Source organism: Clupea harengus, chromosome 16 (assembly GCF_900700415.2).
Source record: "Clupea harengus chromosome 16, Ch_v2.0.2, whole genome shotgun sequence".
Taxonomy (NCBI): Eukaryota; Metazoa; Chordata; class Actinopteri; order Clupeiformes; family Clupeidae; genus Clupea; species Clupea harengus.
Window position 1 is genome coordinate 20,040,767 of NC_045167.1, and position 20,513 is coordinate 20,061,279.

A 20,513-nucleotide genomic window follows, 5' to 3' on the forward strand; every position below is an offset into this window, starting at 1 on the left:
CGTGTTTTATAAATGTCCTCAAGAGATGTCTTACTTCAATGTCAGTATGATCTTTTCTTGTTTTGAACCACTAGTGCTCATTTTGACAATTTCAGTATTGGGCTATAGTAGACTGCTATTTGACTTGTCCAAGACATGCTTTTATAGAAATGCTGTAACTTTCATGAGAGGAGACATAATGTTTTGGTACAAAATCAACACTTGCAGGTCAGCAGGCAAAGTAATGATTAACACAATCAATTCAACCACCCTCTCTGAAGGTTATCAAAGCACTTTCACGTTTAACTGCCCAGACAGGTTTTAATCATTTTTTATTGGTCTTACTGGCAATAACATTCATATCATGGATATTTCTCCATGTTGTGGTTACATTTTAGATGCTGCAATATTCAATCCGCCTGGAGTAAGCTCAGAAAAGAGAAAGCCTCTCCTAACCACGGGTAGTATTTTCATGTCTAGAGTTGAAGGCAAGCCCATTTCAGACCTTAAATGGTTATGTTTAGATGAATTAATTGTTCAGCATCTGCTAAATTACTTAATGTAATCACATAAAATGAATTAAAATGTATTTGGTTCCCCTACTGTTTCTGTTATTTGATGCGCCAACCTTTTGTTTGTTGGTGATGAGAAGATCTTTTAGAATAGCTGGCCAGAATGAAGTGAAAACTAGTCAGTGTATAAATAAAGAAATAAACAGATGTGTTAATAAAGCAGTAACTAGGGGTCCTGAATAAATCCACCAACACTAGATCTTCTCTAAATGTGAGCACGTTTAAATCTTATGCTTGAAAATGAACTGAAACAATAAGATCTAGTGTGTTATATATAGCAAGTGTACAAAAAGGAAACCAATTCCAAGCATGCTTGATTATAATCATGGAGAATAGTGATCAATATTTCCGTTCTTAGCCAAGACCAATACCTTTCACAGCCACTAGAAGGCAATAACCTTATTGGGCCTTCAAAACAAGGAGAAGAACCACTGAACAAGTGGTCAAGAGTGAAGTGGTGACCTTTTGTGCGATGTGTCTGATGTAAAATACATCAACAACTCTAGTATTCAAGTACTTAACAGTCTATTTAAACCAATGTCTGGCCATTACAACCAGACATGTTTTTACAACGTGGTAGTGTGTTTCAATACAAATGTCAAACTACCTCATATTCACTTTACACTTTATTTTCACAATGTGGTAAACTACTATATCTTGGGATGAGAATACACCTTGGTTGGGTAAAAGAAAGTAACCAATTACATTTCCTCATATGATTCTTGCATTCGCTTCAGTTATTACCACACCAGACAGTTAACTAATTGTGCATAATTATAGTATTATGAGTCTACGGTGCCTGGTTGACATTTCAATATGTCATGTGAGCAGATAAGCAATTAAAAGTGCATGCAGAAAATTATAAGCTGAAACCCCTGAATTAATTAGCAAATTAGCATGGATGAAGATGTTACTATCATCTAAAGAGCTGAGATGGGACGCACCTTAAATATTCAAACTGAAAATGCACAACTGTGCTATAAAATTCTTTCTGCAATCCTGAACATGTGTGGGTCTGAGTGCCCACGACCTGACCCGAGTTGGAGTCCAGCTCGCAGTCATTTTCCGATTCCCACTCCCAATCTCTCTTCCTACTCATTTCCTGTCTCTCTTCACTATCCTGTCTGATTGAAAAGAAAAAGCCCCAAAAATAAACAAAAAATCTTTCATTCCCAGCTGGTATGTACAAAAGAACAGTGGTAATATAACTGGGCTTCCCGAGAGCACATGCACCATGGTGGAATATGAGCTGCCTCATTCACAATCATCACTGATGTTAAACATCCCCTCACAGAAAGCGATCAATAACACCAGTCCCTTTGGGGCAGGGAGAAAAAGAGAACAAAAAATGTGCCTTTAAATCGCTGCCCCCACTCGAAAGTTTCAGGCAAAAAAAAATCTAAAAATCAATACATTTGGCTGGCCTTGTCAAGCACAGAGTCCTGGGAGCTGCTGTCCACGATGACAGGCTGAGTGGACTGCTCTGATCCTTTCTTTTGAGAGGCCACTGTTGTTGAACACGGTGGGGCCCCCACCATTTGATCAAGCCTGTAATCTCCAGGTCACCATGGGAGAGGGGGGGACCACAGCTCTGTTTCACTCTTTTTTTGTGAGGCCTGGTTGGCCCCTCCTCCACTCAGGGTGATGTCATAGGCTCCTGGGGCCCCACAGATGTCCCTACTGGTATGACATGGTGGTGTGGGAGTGGGAAATATCACACACGGAAACTGTAAAAAAAATATGTGGCAAATAATAAGGACACATTACATTGGATGTCTGATGCCAGTCCAGTGGGGCTATTTGTAACACTTAGCAGTAGAAGCAAAAAACTTATAAGTAGGGCATTCCCCCTTCTAAATTAGTATCTTTTTCATCCCTTGTTTCCAACTCCCCTCAAGATGACCTATTGTCTCTGTAAAGAGGCCTGCTTTGGTCAGACTCCTGTCCCTAGTTCATGGTGGCAAGCCTCCCAAGTCTCTCTCTGCCAGCTGGTCAGGGGTCTCCTGCTGCCGATACGGCTCCCATCTCACTTCCTACTTTCTCCAGCACCTGTTCCTATCTTGGCAAGGCTGTGTAGTATCCCAAGAGCTTGGATCATTGCCACCTGCTCTCAAACTCTACCGCATTTCCATTTCAACCCCCTTAAAGCCTTTCTGAAACACACTCTCATAGGCCACTGAAACAAATACTGCCACTTCGTATGTTTCAAATCTGACGGCCTCTCACAGTTAGACATTTATTTTGGCAGCGTGATGTTGCATCTCTTTAAGATCAATCCAATCCAACCTCCTCTGCACTGCAAGCATCAGTTCTGGACGCCATCTCTTTAGTGTCGAGAAACTACAATTCCCATAAGGAAACTGTACCACCTCAGATATTATACGCATGCGTGTTGCGGTATCAGGACGCGCGAATATTCCGTTTTGTAAAATGGCGGAGTGAAAAGGGCCCGGCATTTAATTTAGAAAAACATAAACTGTTATTGCCTAGAGTTTTAATTGACTTGATTATTGGGACTTTTAGTGATCGTTTCAAGGAACGAAAGGTATGTCGTCTCTATTTCTTGCACTTTTGCATTGATATTAGGCAGGTTCTTTACTCTTTCCAGGCTCTATCGTTAAGCTAACCTTGGCATAACTAGCTTTTGGGATTGCTGTAGGCTGCTACATACAGCGCATTGCGCTAGCATTCTAGCTAAATATGAACCGAGTCAGATGTTCCCAGCTAGTATGTCTTACACATGGTTACTATATTAGCCTAAATATTTTACCCGCGTGGTTCATAGTGAAATGTCGAGGATGTCGCCACTGGCAGACTGACTTCCAGGTTCAAGATCACGGGATCAACTTCAGGCTTAAAGTAAACCACTACGCAAACCGTAGCTTTTAAACTAGCTTTAGCTCAAGTTGGCGTGCTGTATTGTAGTTCAACGAGACGTTTAACCTAACACAGCTAGCTAGGTAGCTAAAAGTTAACTACCTGTTGGTCAAAGTTAACCATTAACTACAACGTTATCAGAATTGTTTTATTCCCGAAATCTTGTGCACTCTTAAGATTACATTGCCTATCGGTCCAGCCACCGTTAGCACCCCAACGTGTGTTAGATAAATTGTTGTTAAATATTGGCTAGCTAACCTAATCATGTAACAAAAGCTGCATTAATTTACCATTAGCTTAATTTACGTTGAAGCTTAGTATTTGTGTCGACTGACATTAGGCAGATAAGCAAGCTAACGTTATATACACGGTAGTTGTAGAACTGTTTGGTTGCCAAGGGTTGATTACCAGTATATCTGTTTGTGTTCTAACTTAAATCATCACATTAGATAAAGTGCCTTGATATTTCACTTGTTCACCCATGCAGTAAATGTGCTGGCCGTTGTATTTTATAGTGCCCCTGGTAGCAACCGAACTAAATAAAGGTGAGATTACGTCATGTTAAATTAGTTTAGGACAAGATTGCCGATCAGACTCTTAAATGAGGAAATTGGAGAATTAAAAACATTGAAGTTAGAGGCTATGTCGATGGACAGGTGCACTGATTTACCCGTCCAAAGGGAATTCCTTACTGAAATGCGTTCAGTCAAGTGTCAGTTATGAGCTTCTTGTGACGGCTACATTAGTTGCTGTTGAAATTACCTTCGAACATGATTTAAATTTTCGTGTAAGGTCGTCGTGGAACATATTCTATACTATTTGGGTGAAATGATCTCAAGTGTGGTAAAAACTTGCAGCACACTAACTGCCTGATAATCTCATCAAAAATTCACCACTGTGAGTTGAGAAGGAACAGCTCTGCCTCCATAGTACAGCAGTGCTACTGTGCTGTTGACTTTTACAACCATCAAAGGCACATGTCTGAGTTTTGATTGATGTTCTCTTGTAGCAGGTATCAGTATTGATATGGCGAAGAGGATTGCAGACAAGGAGCTGACAGACCGGAACTGGGATCAGGAGGAAGACACTGAAGAGGTAATGACTCGGAAGTACTCTGAAGGCCTTGAAGCAGCAGAAAGGCATTTTTGTCAAAAACTAGCAAGCTATCTAAAAGGCATGCAAAAACTGTCTTCACATTGCTATATACCATCATAATACATTTTAAGATGCCAAAACTAGTTGCCTATAAAAAAAGTGTCACAAAAAGTGGCAAATTGTTACAAAGTGTTGCTTTAACTTAAACCATTTATCCATCCAACCCAAAGATCCTACTCTTAAATCATTGAACTATCCTCACCAAAAATAGGTCCTCTGAAAAAGCAGTCACTGCTCAGAAGGATCAGTATATTCTAAATATATTCAATGTAATTCTAAATAGGCATGCATCCCCCCAATCAGGATATTGATGTATACTATTTTGCGGTTTGTTTGATCTCTGTGAAATGTGGTACACCGATAAGGATTGTGAAAATTCAAAGAAAAATCTCTCTCTTTTCTGACAGGCAGGGACATTTTTAGTGGCCAGTGATGATGTTATGAAAAGCAGACCCATCAAGAAAGCCAAACGTCGTGCTGCGGGCGCAGAGGTACCAAGCTTATCTTCCCATTTCATTTCAGAAAAGAAAGAGCCTCAACTAACCAGCCTACAAAAAAATCAGGTCACTCTTATAGCAGTTCCCTCTGTGGGACGTGTGTGAATAATGCATGGCTTTTCTCCTCTGCTGCAGAGTGAGAACACCGGTGCATTTAAGGGATTCCAGGGCTTCGCCCTCTCTGCGTCTGGACCGGCAGCGGCAGCCCCCTCCTTCTCCGGCTTTGGTAATGGTGCCAGCTTCAAGCCTCTGGCAAGCCTGACCAATGGCAGTAGCGGCGGCGCTGCTCCGGTTGCCACAGCAGCTTTCGGCAGCTTCTCCTCTCCTGGCACCACCAAGCCCTCTACCACCCCTGGTAAGGTCCTGCTCAGTACCCCGGCAGCCCACTCATGGTGGTTTAACCTTGGCCGTTTTTCAAAATGCAAAGTACAAATTCTATGCAGCATTTAGCAGATGTTCTAGGGGTTTCATATGGAGATTTTGCGACATTTGTGTTAAACTAGACACATGAAAATGATGGTACTGATAAGGCATTATGGCATTTTTGTCTCAAACTAGCGAGCTGATTAGCTGACAGCAAATGGTTTTGCACCCAGAACACAAAACTAGAGACTGAATAGACAAGGCAACTAGTGGGAACACCAGGTGTGTGTCTGCCAGTGGAACAGGTGGTTAGCTCTTTCACATAGCTTAATAATGCATCAGCGTTCATTTAAAGATGGTACAGAAAGTAGTTGCCTTCTAAAACATAAAAAAACAAGAAAGAAAAAAAAAACAAGAAAACTGCACAATGTCGCTAGAGATGGGAAACCTATAGTAGCTGCATGGTGATCGTCATTTTGATTTTCAGTTGTTTTTCAGACCTTACAAATGTCCACTTGGGGTCAATTTTGACGTATTCTATTTTGAGTGTGTGAGGGCTTTCTTCTCTTTAAAATTGGAAGTGTTGTTGTGACCATTTACGATTCTGGTAGTGCAGTGACTTAAGAGCACTAATAAATTAAGACAGCAATTCATTTTCTCCCTATACATTAGACCAGGTATGGTGCCATTTACTAATTAAACGTCATAATCCTGTTTCCTGATTTACTGGAGGTAACTTTCAGCAGTGAGATGTTCATGCCAGTTTGATAATTCCTTCAAAACATCCACTAAAAAGGGCTGGTGAATCTACATTTATATACTTCTATTTTGATAAAAAGACTTCCTGTTGTACCTTCAAAGAAAATGAGCATTCCGTAACAAGTGTGAGCTGGGTCTAGGCAGTGTTATTCTGTAATGGACTCAAAAAATCCTCTATTGTTGGAGCCTGAATCTTGGCATTCATGGCTAATGGGGCTGAATCGTGTGTGTGTGTGTGTGTGTGTCTGCTTTAGAGAGTGTTATTTCTGTGTAAGGAAAGGGAGGGGGGAGCTGCAGTGCTCACTGCAGTCACACACTTTCAGGGAGGGGGTGGGGAGCAGTTCGGCTTGAGGGATATCAAAGCTGTCAGATTCACTCTCTTTCCTCTCTCTCACACCCCCCCTACTCCCTCCTTCTCTCTTGCTCGCTCCATTTTTCTCCCCTCCTCCCTCTACTATTGCTGCCTCTTCCTCCTCCTCCTTCCTCCTCCTCTGCCCCCTCCCTCCCTTGGGGCTCCTCAGGCTCATTGACATTCAACGGCCCCTCCTCCGCAGCCCCCCCATTGGCTGTGGGTGGTGAGCGGCAGTGGAACGGCTCCGCCTCCGGGCCGACGGTAGCAGCAGTAAGCGTGGGCAGTGGCAGCGGCAGCGGCGGTAGCAGCACTAACAGCGGCGCTACCAACAGCAGCAGCACAGAATACAGGCGACAGCTCACCGCACTCAACTGCTCAGTGCGCGACTGGATCACCAAGCACGTCAACGACAACCCGCTGTGCGACCTCAACCCCATCTTCCGTGACTATGAGCGGCACCTGGGCAGCATCGAGAAGAAGTACGGTGGCGCCGGAGCAGGGGGGGCGGGCGCCACGGCAACCGGGCCCCCGGCGCCCGATGCCAAGAGCGATGCGGAGGGGGTGAAGGCTGGGGGATTGCAGCTGGCCAGCAGCCGTACCTCCACGGCCACCTCCAGCGGCAGCAGTGGTGGCACCGCAGCCCCGTCTCTGTTCAGCTTCAGCAAGGACACCTCCACGTCCTCCACCTCCACCTCGGTGGCCTCAGGGGTCACCTTTAACTTCGGCCAGAAGGTAGACAGCTCTGTGCTGTCCTCGCTCGGATCCGGCGGAGCGCCCAGCTTCTCCTTCTCCACCTCCTTGTCCTCCTCCTCTGCATCCACCCCCTCCCTGTTTGGTGGCCAGAGCTTGAGCACCACCACCACCGCGGCAGCAGGAGCAGCTGCCCCCTCGACACCCTTCTCTTTCAGCATGGCCAAGGCTGAGGCACCCAGCACAGGTAAACGCCCTCCGCTGCACCTCACCTCACTCCTCAAAACAGGGCACACGTGCTGGGAACACGCTGCAGAGACAGGAGTCCTGTCTCCCCCTCACCTGGGTAGAGGGCTGCAGATGGACCAGGACGGTCAGGATTCAGTGGGTCTCACATGCTGGGCTGCTGTGCTAGTGTAGTGACTGGCTGCTTTGGTCCATGTTTTAGGAGATAAGGGGGAGGTCAGTTGATCTTATTTGTTGTGATGAGAAATGTGCTGTGTAGGTAGTGGCAGTTGTGTTTAAGAGGGGAGTCTCAGGTAGTCTTGTTTGTGTATTAATTTGTATGACATTTTTTAGTTGTGGAAGAATACAGTACTGGTAGTTGTTATATTTTTGGAAAAGGTGGACCTTTAGTGGCCCTTGAAATGTATGTGATCTGATCACTGCATCATTCAAAATGTTTATGTAATGGAGCAATACATATCACATTTTTAGTGGATGGATTCTTTTGACTGCAAACTTGTCTTTATAGAATTGATGTATTCTGTTTTAATGAGCAGTTGGTAATTATGGTATTTGAGAAAATATGGTATTGGAGAACCTGAAAAAAGCCATTTTATAAGATTATACAACATCCTATAATGCACATCCTATAATATTTATAGCCCATATTCACGGAGAAATGATTCCACCCATTTAATCTCAGGACACTTAAGAGTGACAGTTAATGTTAATGATTCAAATAAAAAAAATGTAATGAAAGAATTGTCACTGTGAGTAGTGGCATGGTATGCATGTTATTAACAGTGTAAGACTGCACTGATTAAATGGAGATGGAGCTCATACTGATCACTAGTAACAATCATTGGACCCTGGGCACTGTGTGCCGTTACGGGTGCTGTGGGAATGATGCAGCACTGATGGCTTGACTGCATTTCCTTCTCTCTCTCCCTCTCTCTCTTTCTTTTGGTCATCCTCTCTGTCTCCCTCTTCTTCTGTTTGTCTGTCTCTCTCTCTTTGCCCCTGTCTGTCTCTTTATCTGACTGTCTCTCTCTCTCTCTCTCTCTCTCTCTCTCTCTCTTTCTCTCCCCCTTGTCCTCTCTCTTTCTCTCCCCCTCGTCCTCTCTCTCTCTCGTTCCCCTCGTCCTCTCTCTCGTTCCCCTCGTCCTCTCTCTCTCGTTCCCCTCGTCCTCTCTCTCTCGTTCCCCTCGTCCTCTCTCGTTCCCCTCGTCCTCTCTCTCTCGTTCCCCTCGTCCTCTCTCCTTCCCCTCTCTCTCTCCCTCTCTCGTTCCCCTCGTCCTCTCTCTCGTTCCCCTCGTCCTCCCCCCCCCCCCACCCTCTCTCTCGTTCCCCTCGTCCTCTCTCTCTCTCCCCATCCCTCCCTCTCTCCCTCCTCCTGTCTGTCTCTGCAGATGTGGGAACGGGGCAGAACGGGGCCGACGAGGAGTCAGACGAGCCTCCTGTTCCCGTGGTCAAAGAGATCAAGGAGAAAGATGCCTTCTACTCCAAAAAGTCAGTGGCCCTTGTACATACGAACCCTTTCACTCATACCGCTGTACCATCACTTCACCTGCTTGTGTAGTCCATGTCATCAGTGTAGGATGTCATACGTTTGAGCCATACACGAGATGTAATGATTCCATGCGGTCATGTTGGTCTGTAGGTGTCGCGTTGTAATGGTGTAACCTGTGCATTGTGTGTGTCCCGTCCTCCAGGTGTAAGTTGTTCTATAAGAAGGAGAGCGAGTTCAAGGAGAAGGGGGTCGGCACGCTGCATCTCAAGACGGTTGCCGAGGGCAAACTGCAGCTGCTGGTCCGTGCCGACACCAACCTGGGTAAGGACACAGCCTACGGGTACACACACACACACACACCCATGCGCATACATGCATACACACACACACTCGCAGCCATACTCACACACACTCGCAGCCATACACTCTCTCTCTCTCACACTCTCTCTCACACTCTCTCTCTCACACACACACACACACACACACAAACACTCACCCATATGCCTATCACATTTCCAGTTAGTAGGGCGAACTCATGTTTTACTGGAATGGCTCACAGATGTCACGGGCGGGGACAAGTATAGACTCGTGTGTTCCTTCTTTTTTTTTTTTTTTTACTACACTTTTGAAATTTGAGCTGGCAGTATGTGTTTTTCAAGTTGGTGGGCCAGCCAATTACTGATGCCTAGAATGAATCCTAGTCCGGTGCATTTTCAAAACTAGGGCATATGGACCACTGAAATATCGAACTACATATATTTGGCCATGGTTTCAGACAGGCAGTGGTGACCTTTTGCCGTGCATACTCCATAGCTGCCAAAAGAATTTCTGGAGGAACATAGCTAGTAAGGCTATATCTGTTTTAGCTGTGCTAAGTGCTAATACAAAATTAAATACAGAGTGTTGATTGTATTCCTTTTGCAGATATACGCATATGATGGTGTCAGAATATCTGCCCATGATCAACTAAGCTTGTTGTAATGTGTTCAGGACCAGGGACAGCAACTACGTATTAGGAAAATTAACAAATTATTTAAAATTCTGTTTTATGATGGGTGCAAAGGTTATAGAAAGAAGCTTATAAATGATGTATGCATGTGTACATAATCCGATTAATTTACCCAGAGGCTTGTGTTAATATAGTTTCACTTTCATCAGAAAGTGCAGGCCGACTCCACACAGCACCACAGTGTAGACGGGAACGATAGACTGCAGTCAGACTCCACACAGCACCACAGTGTAGACGGGAACGATAGACTGCAGTCAGACTCCACACAGCACCACAGTGTAGACGGGAACAATAGACTGCAGTCAGACTCCACACAGCACCACAGTGTAGACGGGAACAATAGACTGCAGTCAGACTCCACACAGCACCACAGTGTAGACGGGAACGATAGACTGCAGTCAGACTCCACACAGCACCACAGTGTAGACGGGAACAATAGACTGTCCTTTTTCAGTAATGCTAATAGGACATCAAATGTATTGGGTGTACTTTTTGTGGAGATCACCGAGCAGGATCTCATTGCTCATTCTCATTGTGTGTGTGTGTGTGTGTGTGTGCGCGCACACACACATTCTGCTTTCAGCAGGTTTGCAGGTGTGTGTGCAGATTTTGCTGTGACTCAGATATTAACAGAGCAGAATCAGCCGTGGCAGGTTCTTAGCAAGCTATCTTTAGTTTGTAGTCATGCCGAGGGTCTTTCTGTAGTGACTTAAAACAAAGTGATGGGTGAGTTAACCTTGGCGATGGAACGAATGCCTTTTGGCCCCCTCATAACAGTGGATGGAGGTGCTGGAGCTCTAATGCTATTAAACTCAGCACATTGCCAGAAGCAGATACTGTTTCAGAATTGAAAGCTTTGTGGTTAAGATTTATTTATTTATAATTTTTTTTGTCTTGAACCAATACTTTCTTTTCCCTGAAAATAACTTGGCAAATGCATAAAAGCAGGAAAGTCTTTCATCTTTGTTTACCGCCTGAGCAGAACGCTTTTTAAACTAGGTCATAATTACGGCCTCAAAAGGGAGTCAGTCTGACAGCTTTGCCACTCTTGAAAAACGCTGGCATTTGCATCTCTCAAGAGGAATGAGAAGCTGCTTTTTTCCGTGGGTTCTTGTTGTGTCAGTTGCTGGCTGGAGGTGTGTGTGTGTGTGTGTGTGTGTGTGTGTGTGTGTGTGTGTGTGTGTGTGTGTGTGTGTGTGTGTGTGTGTGTGTGTGTGTGTGTGTGTGTGTGTGTGTGTGTGTGTGTGTGTGTGTGTGTGTGTGTGTGTGTGTGTAGGAAATGCAGCACAGGTGTGCAGTGCCTCCCCCTGGTGGCCACAGCTTGTGTTGCTCTGTGAAATGAACCCTTTAAAGGGGATGGATTTCTTTTCTTCATTTCTTTTTTTTTTTTTTTTTTTTTTCCTTGCCTCTTCAAAGACCAGACTTCTAAAGATAGGTAGACTGCTATTTGTCTCTTACTAGATCTTTAGTCTATGGATTGTCTTTTGAATTTATTTATTTTTTTCCCCTCACAATTTATTGGATGCATTAAGCTTATGATGTCTTGTCTCGTTTGTTTCATAGGCAACATTCTACTGAACATCATGGTGTCTCCCACCATGCCCTGCTCGCGCACAGGAAAGAACAACGTGATGGTGGTGTGTGTGCCAAACCCCCCCGTGGACGACAAGAACCCCACCACGCCCGTGCCCATGCTGATCCGCATCAAGACAGGCGAGGACGCCGACGAGCTCCACAAGCTCATGCTGGAGAAGAGGGCCTGAAGAGCCTCTACCCCCACCCACACATCCACCTACCGACCCACCCACCCATCACCCCGAATCTTAAACCACCACCCTCAACTCACCTTCTGCATTCAGACACAGAACCAACCCCTGACTCGCATCCCCCCCACCCCCACCCCCACCCGGTCTTGTCCGTCGGACCCCGAAATACGGCTCCCCGTCCCATCTGTAGTGTCACCTGAAATGTGTTGAAACAAAAGAGGAAAGGGACTCATTATTTTCTTTAAGTTGTAGTGTTCATACAGGATGGCTTAAAGAGGCAGGCTCCTGAGTGGTAAACTAGGATCCAGCAAAGGCCTGCTGTCAGGAACATTCCTTTGGGTTTTAGTCTTTTATTTTTTTTTCCTCCTTCCTTTCCCCCCCCCGCTGCTATCAGTTTACTTAAGAGATTAGACAAAGGGGTGAATCATAAAGGTTTTGCTTTTATTTTTTAAACAGACAATTTTTATGGTGATCTTTTGTTTTTGTGTTTTCGCCAGGTGCATCAGGTAGGGCAAAGTTGAAATTGTTAAGAGTGTGAATGGAGGTTTGTTTGGCTTGAATGCGTTTTTCTACTTGCCAGGCTCGCACTTTTTAAGAAAAAAAGAAAAAAAAACAACAACAAAATGGTGGCTGTGAAGGCAGCGTCGGCAATCTCATCTGTTAAGTATCTGAAGACCGGAAGGAGACGGTGATGTGAACAGAAAGTTTTGTGAAGACTGAATTCTTTTTTCTCTGTAGATTTTTTTGGCATAATCAGAATGTTGAATGATCTGATAGAATCGTTTCAGATGTAATGGTTTGTTGTCCTGCACAAACTCTTGTGTGTGTGTGTGTGTGTGTGTGTGTGTGTATGTATGTGTGTGTGTGTGTGTGTGTGTGTGTGTGTGTGTGTGTGTGTGTGTGTGTGTGTATTTTGGCACTTGCTGTAATTGACTATTTATTCTTCGATGAGGGTCTGCGTTTGCGCCTTCCCCTCACTGGGTGAAAATGGACGCTGTGTATCCCTCCCCCTTGTCCTAAGAATGACCCACAATGCACCTCTGTCCAACCCTGCTGCGGATATTTACCACCAAGCAATCGGTTTCCTGATGCTACATTCAGTGTTTCACCGTGGATCTCATGGAGGTTTTTTTTTCCCTTTGTTTTTATTTTTTTCAAGTGACCTTTGTAAGGCCTTTAATGATGACAGCGCCTGGTAACATCTGTAGATTGATCGATTGGAGAATAAACTACACCAAACAGAGTTTCTCTTTACTAGTCTACTACTACTTTTGTACTGGTGTACTACACTACTTTACTGGTGTACTACACTACTTTACTAGTATACTACTTGTGACAACCTTGCCTGATGGGTGCAAAAGGTGAAACTTGACTAGCACAGCGATGAAAGGAAGAGCTGTTTGAAATTTCCATTGGCAAGAGTTTTAAACCACATATATGGTACGTGCGGCCTTGCCCACTGGGTGAGTAAATGCACTGTTTCCAGGCAAAGTTGTTGCCATCATTACAGTAATAAGTATAGGGTCTCTACAGTGTTTTTGTATCAATGCATATTTTGTTTGGCTCAAACCTAGTCATGAGGGTCAAAGAGGCTCTGCAGACTACTGAGCATCCTGTCTGAAAACTTGTATGTGGTGGTGTGAGTCTGACTGGAAGTGCTCATGTTCAAGGGGCAGGTCTGCCGTTTCAGGTTGAATGTCTTAGAAACCTGACGTGTGCCCTACACAGTCTGAGCTTGCCACTGTGTGCATGTGTTAATGTCAGCCAATGATTGTAAACCAGAAGGAAAAGGGTATCATAGGGTGGTGAATGGGAAGAGGATTGAAACGCAGACTCAGAATGGTTTTCTTCTTCTGGTAATTGTATTTTCATAAAGAAGTACAGGGGAGGGGGGACATACAGACACTTGGTAAATGATACAACAGAACTATGGGCCTAACATGCACAGACATTTCCTAAGTCATCTTTTAAAATGGATACAAAAAGTGCGTTTTTTAAGCATAAAGAAAGGTGTATGTACTCGGACCTCACGAGCTACATCTCCATGGTATTGACAAGGACATTTCTTATCCAGAAGCCTACAGGAAATAAATACAAATAAATACGGTCTCAAAACATTTAAAAAGCATTTTCAAAATGGCGCTGAAGTCTATACCACTGCTTCTAAGTATTCGGTCAAATAAACTTTTATGAAAGCAGTCAGTTTTAGTTTAACACTGAATACATTCAGTTCTCTCAGAATTAACAACACTGGAGAATGCAGACTTCCCCATAACACCTTTTTACTGTCGTTAAGCTTGCAAAGCCATGTAGTATGCGTTGCGTCGGTTCCAGTCTGTCAAAGAAACTAATGTGTCTTCAGACATGAGGCGTTTAACAAACCCTTTTTACACATCACACAGAAACCGTTAAGACCAAGGGAGGAACAAAACGTTGCAGGTCTACATCGCAGAAAGCTAAAACTGTGATTCCTTACTGGACTAGCTTGTTTAATCGTCATCTATGTGGCTCACATCAGTCAGGTCTGTCCAATGACAGGAAAGGTCTGCCAACAGGTGTACATTCTCATTCACTCTTGCTGAAGCGGTGTGTGTTGACCACGTCTGTGTCACTGCGGAACTTGAAACACTGGCATGCCGGCTGCAATGCAGTAGGGGGAAAAATACTCTCCTCAAGGTGTCGAGGCAAAGACTCCACCGAAGCGGGTATGTCAAACTCCCCACAGCGACATCTGCTTTTCTTATACGTTTTATTCCCCCTCCACCCACAAAGTAGCTACCGCTGCAGATCTCAGACGGAGCATTCTATTGAATGCGATTTCTGTCTGTGGAGTTGTGCTCGCAACTGGCAGGTAAGATCGAAGATGGCGACCTAGTTCTCTTTCAGGATCAATCAGTGAATAAATGAGGAATTCTTCGTGTAAGTCTGTGGGTACATATAAATGTGTGCGCCACGTGACGGTGAGTGATCAAAAGTTTCTTCCACTAGTACAGATCAGCTGGTAACGAGTGTTAAGGCTCAGGGAAAGACGAGGGAGACACCTTGCCTTTGGATAGTGTGTTAAGCACTGCGTGGCGTACTTGGCCTAACGCGTGTTTACTTCAAACAAGGCTCTTGAGGAGTGGAAAGCAGACTGTGATTCACTGAGTAGCTAAGCAGCAGAGTGTATTTACACGAAAACAGAAAAAACATTCTTTTTAACCTCCCCCCACCCCACACTGTTTAAATCCCCCCTCCTTTGGTTTCCCTGTCAGACTTGCACCAGATGAGTTTCCAGGAAAAAAAGCCTGCAGGATTTCCATGATGTCCCTATGCCTGATGTCCATGGTGGTGTTACCATGGAGACTGCTCACAACCTCCTCCCTCCACCCCCTATAGTTGTCCAAGAGGGATGGGGTGGTGGTAAGAACCATTGGAAGAGGCACTTTTTGATTGGCTGGTTTTTAATTGTTTTTTTATTTCCTCCAAAGGTTTCCCCTATTGTCTCTTTTGTTATTGTTGTTGTTCTGTGATCTCCTTTTGTCCATTCGCTCGCTCGCTCACTCACTCACTTGCGCCCTCTTCTTTAGTTTTTGGTGTTTTGTCCAGACACTAGATGGTAGTGTTGAGTCAGTGGCCTGATGCAGGTAGGCACTTGGTAGTGAGTGTCTTAGGCAGTCAGGCTTTCGCTAAGTCATCAGGATAGGTTTTTGTCTCACCTCCAGAATATCTGTAAGAAGGATGGCGACATGAGTACACAACACGGAGCATTCAGATATGACATTTCTATGTTCAATGCCATAATGGAAAAAAAATGGGTTTGTGTGTGTGTATGTGTGTACCTGCGGTGATGCGATGGATAGGGAGGGTGACGTAGGTGAGGTGGGAGAAGAGAAGGAAGTACTCCTCTGTGCGGTTGAGCTTCAGCCAGGAGCCCACCAGAGAGCGGCGTGTCCCCGACAAAGAGCGAGAGCGGAGGTTTGTGGGGTTGCCGTAGTCTGGGGAAAAACGGCACATACAAATTTGCCATTTAGGTCACTATCAACTACTGGTTGTAGTAGTACTGACCGATTATAGTAGTCCTTAACCACCACCATACTGATCTCCCAAAATGTTCCCATATAAAAACATAATTATATGTTATGAAATATATCATCACTATGTTGAAAACTTCACTTTGGGATCAGTATGTTTAAGCAAGTTTGGTGGTCAGCAATGCATGTTATATTTTTTCAAATCAAATCAAATCAAATCAAACTTTATTTATATGGTGCATTTCATACCAGGAGGTAACACAATGCGCTTCACAGAAGGAAGAAGTCTTGGGTATTCTCATCTGTGACTGATGTGCTATGGTTCAACAGGGTCATCGCCACTGAAACTACTACTGACAAAATATCTTGTGTAAATACTAATGGTCTAAATCCAACATTAAGTCCAGAATAGCATGACAAACATGCAGAAGAAATGGATGAACTATCACAATAACCAATATCTGTGAGCCTTGTGTAATAGCACTGGTAGGAGAGGAGGTGCTTGCAGTGTCTTTACTCTACTTTACCACTGGGGGGCAGTATATACAAATAGAAGAAGAGTCCCAACTTTTGTAAACCAAAAAGAATACTTCCTACAATATTTCTCCCAACTAAACAGAACTGAGCTACAGGTTTTTCTCTATGGCGCAGTATAACAGTGGTGGTTGAAGGATGGCTACCCTGAAGGACTTCAAGGTGGCAGTTTAAATGGCCCCCAATTAACATTGAAGAAAGGTTAGACACTGCATCAGACAACCTCAATCATCGAGTCAGATTTAATTAATCACGTCCAGAGCACTCGGCCTTCTCATAACAATGGTTAATCAGACTCTCGCTTAAAATAACCGCTAACAAACCTCACTGCATATGAAGTTTAGATTCTGAACACCACCATACAACACACCCACGCGCTAAAACTGCTGCAACTGCTACCACTGAACATGGCTCAGCTTCCGACTGTCAGGTGTGCTTGTTTCTATTTTGTGAAAATGATGTTAAACGTGTAGTTGTTTGTACAGTGTGTATTTATGGCCACAATGTCTACAGTGTTTTGTATATTATCAAGTCCTAATTTAAAGTAGCAGTAAGGAGTTTTGGTCAAAAACTAGCAATCCTACTGAAGGCATATGAAACCTTTACCCTTTACACCAAGACAAGCGTGTTTGTCTGTCCTTCAAATTACACTAATTTAAGATGATAATAGTATTGGTTGATTATAAAATCATTTTTTGCATTTTGACTACTTTTTCACTACATAGTATTTTGTGTATTTCTTGTGTGCTTGACTTTCTACTTGACTTATGCCAACGTTGGGCTTGACATGAGTTTATGAATATTTGCATATGCTGTGCTTTAGCTGCAAATACGGCACATCTTTAACATGTCAAAAGAAGGTGATAAGGAGTTACATATTACTACACAAACCTATGACACCAACCAGTGTTCTGCACCAAACTGCTCTGTAGCTGTAACAGCATGAAGCAGTAAATAGTGAACATGCGGTGAAGCCAACAGCACTAAACTCCTTCAGAAGAACATGCATTAAGCAGATTCTGATTCTGAATTCTGATTCTGATTCTGATTAAGGACACTTACAAAATAGCACAGATGTGTCCTACTTCCATGCTCACAGCCACCTACTTTGCGGAGGAACCCAATGACACTACTTGCTTTCCATACTGTTCAGCAGTGCAAGCAGTGAATGAGCAATTGCGGCAGTAACCATTATGCTAATTGGTCATCTAAGGGACATTTGTGGTGAATGAATCCACATGAACCACACATTATGTGATTAGGTCTCCTCTCTGGGCCTATTCTGGACTTTTCGATTTGCACTCATGCTTCAGAAGTATTGAGTTCACAGATTTGGAGTGTGTGTGTGTGTGTGTGGTGGAGAGAGTATGTGTGTGTGAGGTGGAGAGAGTGGAGGTTGCTCACCTGCGTCGTCCTCCTCCCTGAAGAACTCCTCGCTGTCATTGGCCGAGTGCGACTTCTTCATCTCGGCCAGGGTGCGTGGCACCTTCCTGCGCAGCGACGGAGAGAAGAAGGACGGACGGTTGCGCTCTGGGGTCGGGGGCGTGCTGAACGACGTCATCTGTGTGGTAGAAGGGGAGGGGGGGGGTGAAGCAGCAGATGATGAGTTGTGTGTATTGATGCTGACATGCTGGTGCATTGCTATCAGGTGGTCAGGAAGACCTCATAAATCTGAGTTTGTCATTCTGAGAAATGTCTGTGTGTGTGTGTGTGTGTGTGTGTGTGTGTGTGTGTGTGTGTGTGGCACTGACCCGCTCGTGCATTGGGGAGTCCTGATCCTCCTCCGTGCCGCAGGGCGACGTGTCTCCAGTGGGCACTCGGCTCACTGCCATCTCCGCGTGCCCTTTGCCCTGCGGACCCTTCATCCGCACAAACTCCATGTTGTTGGACTTGTAAAAGCCGAACGACATCCTCTGAGCCATCTTCGCTGCCACGCTCACCTATACACACACACAAGCACATACACAAGCGTTCACACACACACACACACACACACATCCACAGTGGCGACACGCAAGAGAGAACTTGACATAATTAGAGGTACATCATACAGAATTTGGCTTTATTTGCTCTGCAGAGGAACCGAAAACAGATGGTGGAGATGCTTCAAAAAGACTGAGATGGTTTGTGGTTAAGACTTTCACTTGAATAAACATGAAGGCTTGAAACTGAACACAAAGTGCCACGGAGGAACGTAAGTGAATCAAACTTGAGAGACTGCCAGAGCTGTGATCAGGGCAGGGCTGCACCTTACCCTGTTGTCGTAGACCTTCCTCAGGGCCTCGTAGCGGATGGAGCCCTGGAAGATTACTCCCTGGAAGGTGTTGGTCTTGTCGCTCGCCACCAGTTCCACACACACCATCTCTCCTTCTCCGACAGACATGTCGCTGAACACCTGTGCGTCACAGCGGACATGTTGGACAAGTCATCAGGATCTCACAACCTTACTAGCATCACCGCTACACCACTGCTTGAGAGTACATTTGTGTAGCTCCAGCAGTTGAACTAGTTAACCGTTGCTACCGCTGTTTCTAGACCTCTAAAAATGTACTCCACTTTTTAAAAAGCATGTAGAATGAATGGCAGTAATTTAAGATAACAATCTTGTAAAACAAGAGCCTGGTTTTCTAAAGAACACGCTAGATCACTTTACATTGGTCACTATGAAGATGTAAGTGGCATGACCTAAATCCACACAAGTGGCTAAAGTCTCTTAGAGCCATTCCCATTGAACAGATAAGATCATTAATTAGCTTCACACTTGTATGACATCCAACTTCTGCATGTCATTCTGCAATTGCATGGGCCAAACTGACAGTGTGTTTTATTTAAACACTCATCACCGTATCCATGACATCGTCTTTCCTTTCATGGCATCCTAACATCGTTGACCTCCTCGTTTGACAGACTAGACTAAGCTGAGTGGTGAGGCTCATTTTAAATCAAAGGGTGGTCGAGCTTTTACTGTCATTGGTCTAAATTAATGATGGAATAGTCTCCCCTTTGATGTTAGATTTGCTACCTGCACTTAGTTCAGAGGTTAGGCTTTTTATTTGTGCTTTTAGTCAGTCTGAGGTTTACTTTATGTTTTTAAATGTGTTCTTTTGTTGTATTTGTATCGTTTTGGTGGTTTTATTCTGTTCTATTACCCCATATTTATGCTCATCTCTTATCCATCCTCTTTTTTTATCATTTTTCGATTTTGCTTGCTTATGTTCATCTGTTGCATTATGTTTTTTCGCTAATCTATTTCCCTCTTGTATTATTTCTCTTATATTGTGATATATTTATAATATTTATGTCTGTTTTTTTAAAATAGTAAATTGATTAACCTTGACTGGGGTGCACTTTGGTCCTATTGTTTTTAAATGTGCTCTATAAATAAATGAGAGTTGACTTGACCTCATTGATTTCTCATCAGGAGCGAGGCCATTTGAAACAGTAGCTACCCGTTTCCCTGCCCAGTTAATGAAGCTGCTCTGGCAACATGGACGTCTGTGACCCCATGAGGTCACAATTCATTAGACAGCTGGCCACTCAGGACTCAATCAACAGCACATCCCAGGGGCCCCATTGGCCGGTTCCCACAGTCAATCAAACCCTCGGAACTGTCTCATTAGATTGTCTGGGAAGTAAAGGGGAAGGGAGGAGGGGGTGGGACTTACCTCGTCAAAGTTGTCGATCATGAAAAAGATGTTGGGGTAGCTCATCTTGGACTCTTCGCCCTTACTGTCCATGGGGTGTTTGCTGGGCGAGGCGAAGACTTGCTGGATATAGAAAGAAACAGGCAGAGATAGATAGACTGAATGTATGTACTGTACATATGTACTGTCCTCACTTGTATAAACAAACAAGTATTAGTATACAGATACACACATAAACAAAAAAATAAGCTTCTCTGTAACGGTTAAATACCAAAACCATGCACATGTCTCTATGATGCCAACAGACGACTCAAGCTGCATGTCCTTCCATCTCACCTGAGACTTCTTTTTATGGATGTGAATGTCACCTGCATCGGAACGAGTGCACACTGCACAGGTGACCACATAATCCAGCTGGGGATGACAACAGCAACAATATTCATAATCATATTAGTATATCATTTTAATATAATACTATTACATACAATGTATATTAATGCATAATCCCATATTATGAGATGAGTATGTATAATGTAGTGTGCACATTAAAAAGCTTCCTAGTGTGATG

The 20,513-nt window shown here is 44.1% G+C and overlaps 2 protein-coding genes across 4 annotated transcripts in view; one reads left to right on the forward strand and one right to left on the reverse strand.

Annotated features, from left to right (window-relative positions):
• The first annotated feature begins 2,952 nt into the window (after positions 1-2,952).
• On the forward strand, positions 2,953-12,997 carry nup50 (nucleoporin 50). Of its 3 annotated transcripts, none has more exons than XM_012841388.3 (8): positions 2,953-3,096; positions 4,438-4,523; positions 4,991-5,074; positions 5,216-5,435; positions 6,724-7,491; positions 8,879-8,978; positions 9,182-9,300; positions 11,552-12,997. In XM_012841388.3, the coding sequence occupies exons 2-8, from the start codon at positions 4,455-4,457 to the stop codon at positions 11,749-11,751; spliced, it is 1,560 nt and encodes a 519-aa protein (XP_012696842.2). In that variant the 5' UTR covers positions 2,953-3,096; positions 4,438-4,454; the 3' UTR covers positions 11,752-12,997. The 3 variants fall into 3 exon arrangements, with proteins under 3 accessions (XP_012696842.2, XP_012696843.2, XP_042566064.1); XM_012841389.3 differs by having other exon boundaries at positions 4,441-4,523; XM_042710130.1 differs by lacking the exon at positions 2,953-3,096 and adding an exon at positions 3,395-3,410.
• Positions 12,998-13,597: 600 nt separating this feature from the next.
• kiaa0930 (KIAA0930 ortholog) overlaps positions 13,598-20,513 on the reverse strand; it is a 39,508-nt gene continuing 32,592 nt past the window's right edge. The window contains exons 4-10 of the mRNA XM_031583286.2: positions 20,282-20,359; positions 19,967-20,068; positions 18,556-18,696; positions 18,053-18,241; positions 17,706-17,862; positions 15,576-15,731; positions 13,598-15,463 (exon numbers count right to left, since the gene is read on the reverse strand). Of these exons, the coding sequence (XP_031439146.1) occupies positions 15,423-15,463; positions 15,576-15,731; positions 17,706-17,862; positions 18,053-18,241; positions 18,556-18,696; positions 19,967-20,068; positions 20,282-20,359 (864 nt within the window). The 3' untranslated portion in view covers positions 13,598-15,422. The remainder of the gene's footprint in view (positions 15,464-15,575; positions 15,732-17,705; positions 17,863-18,052; positions 18,242-18,555; positions 18,697-19,966; positions 20,069-20,281; positions 20,360-20,513) is intronic.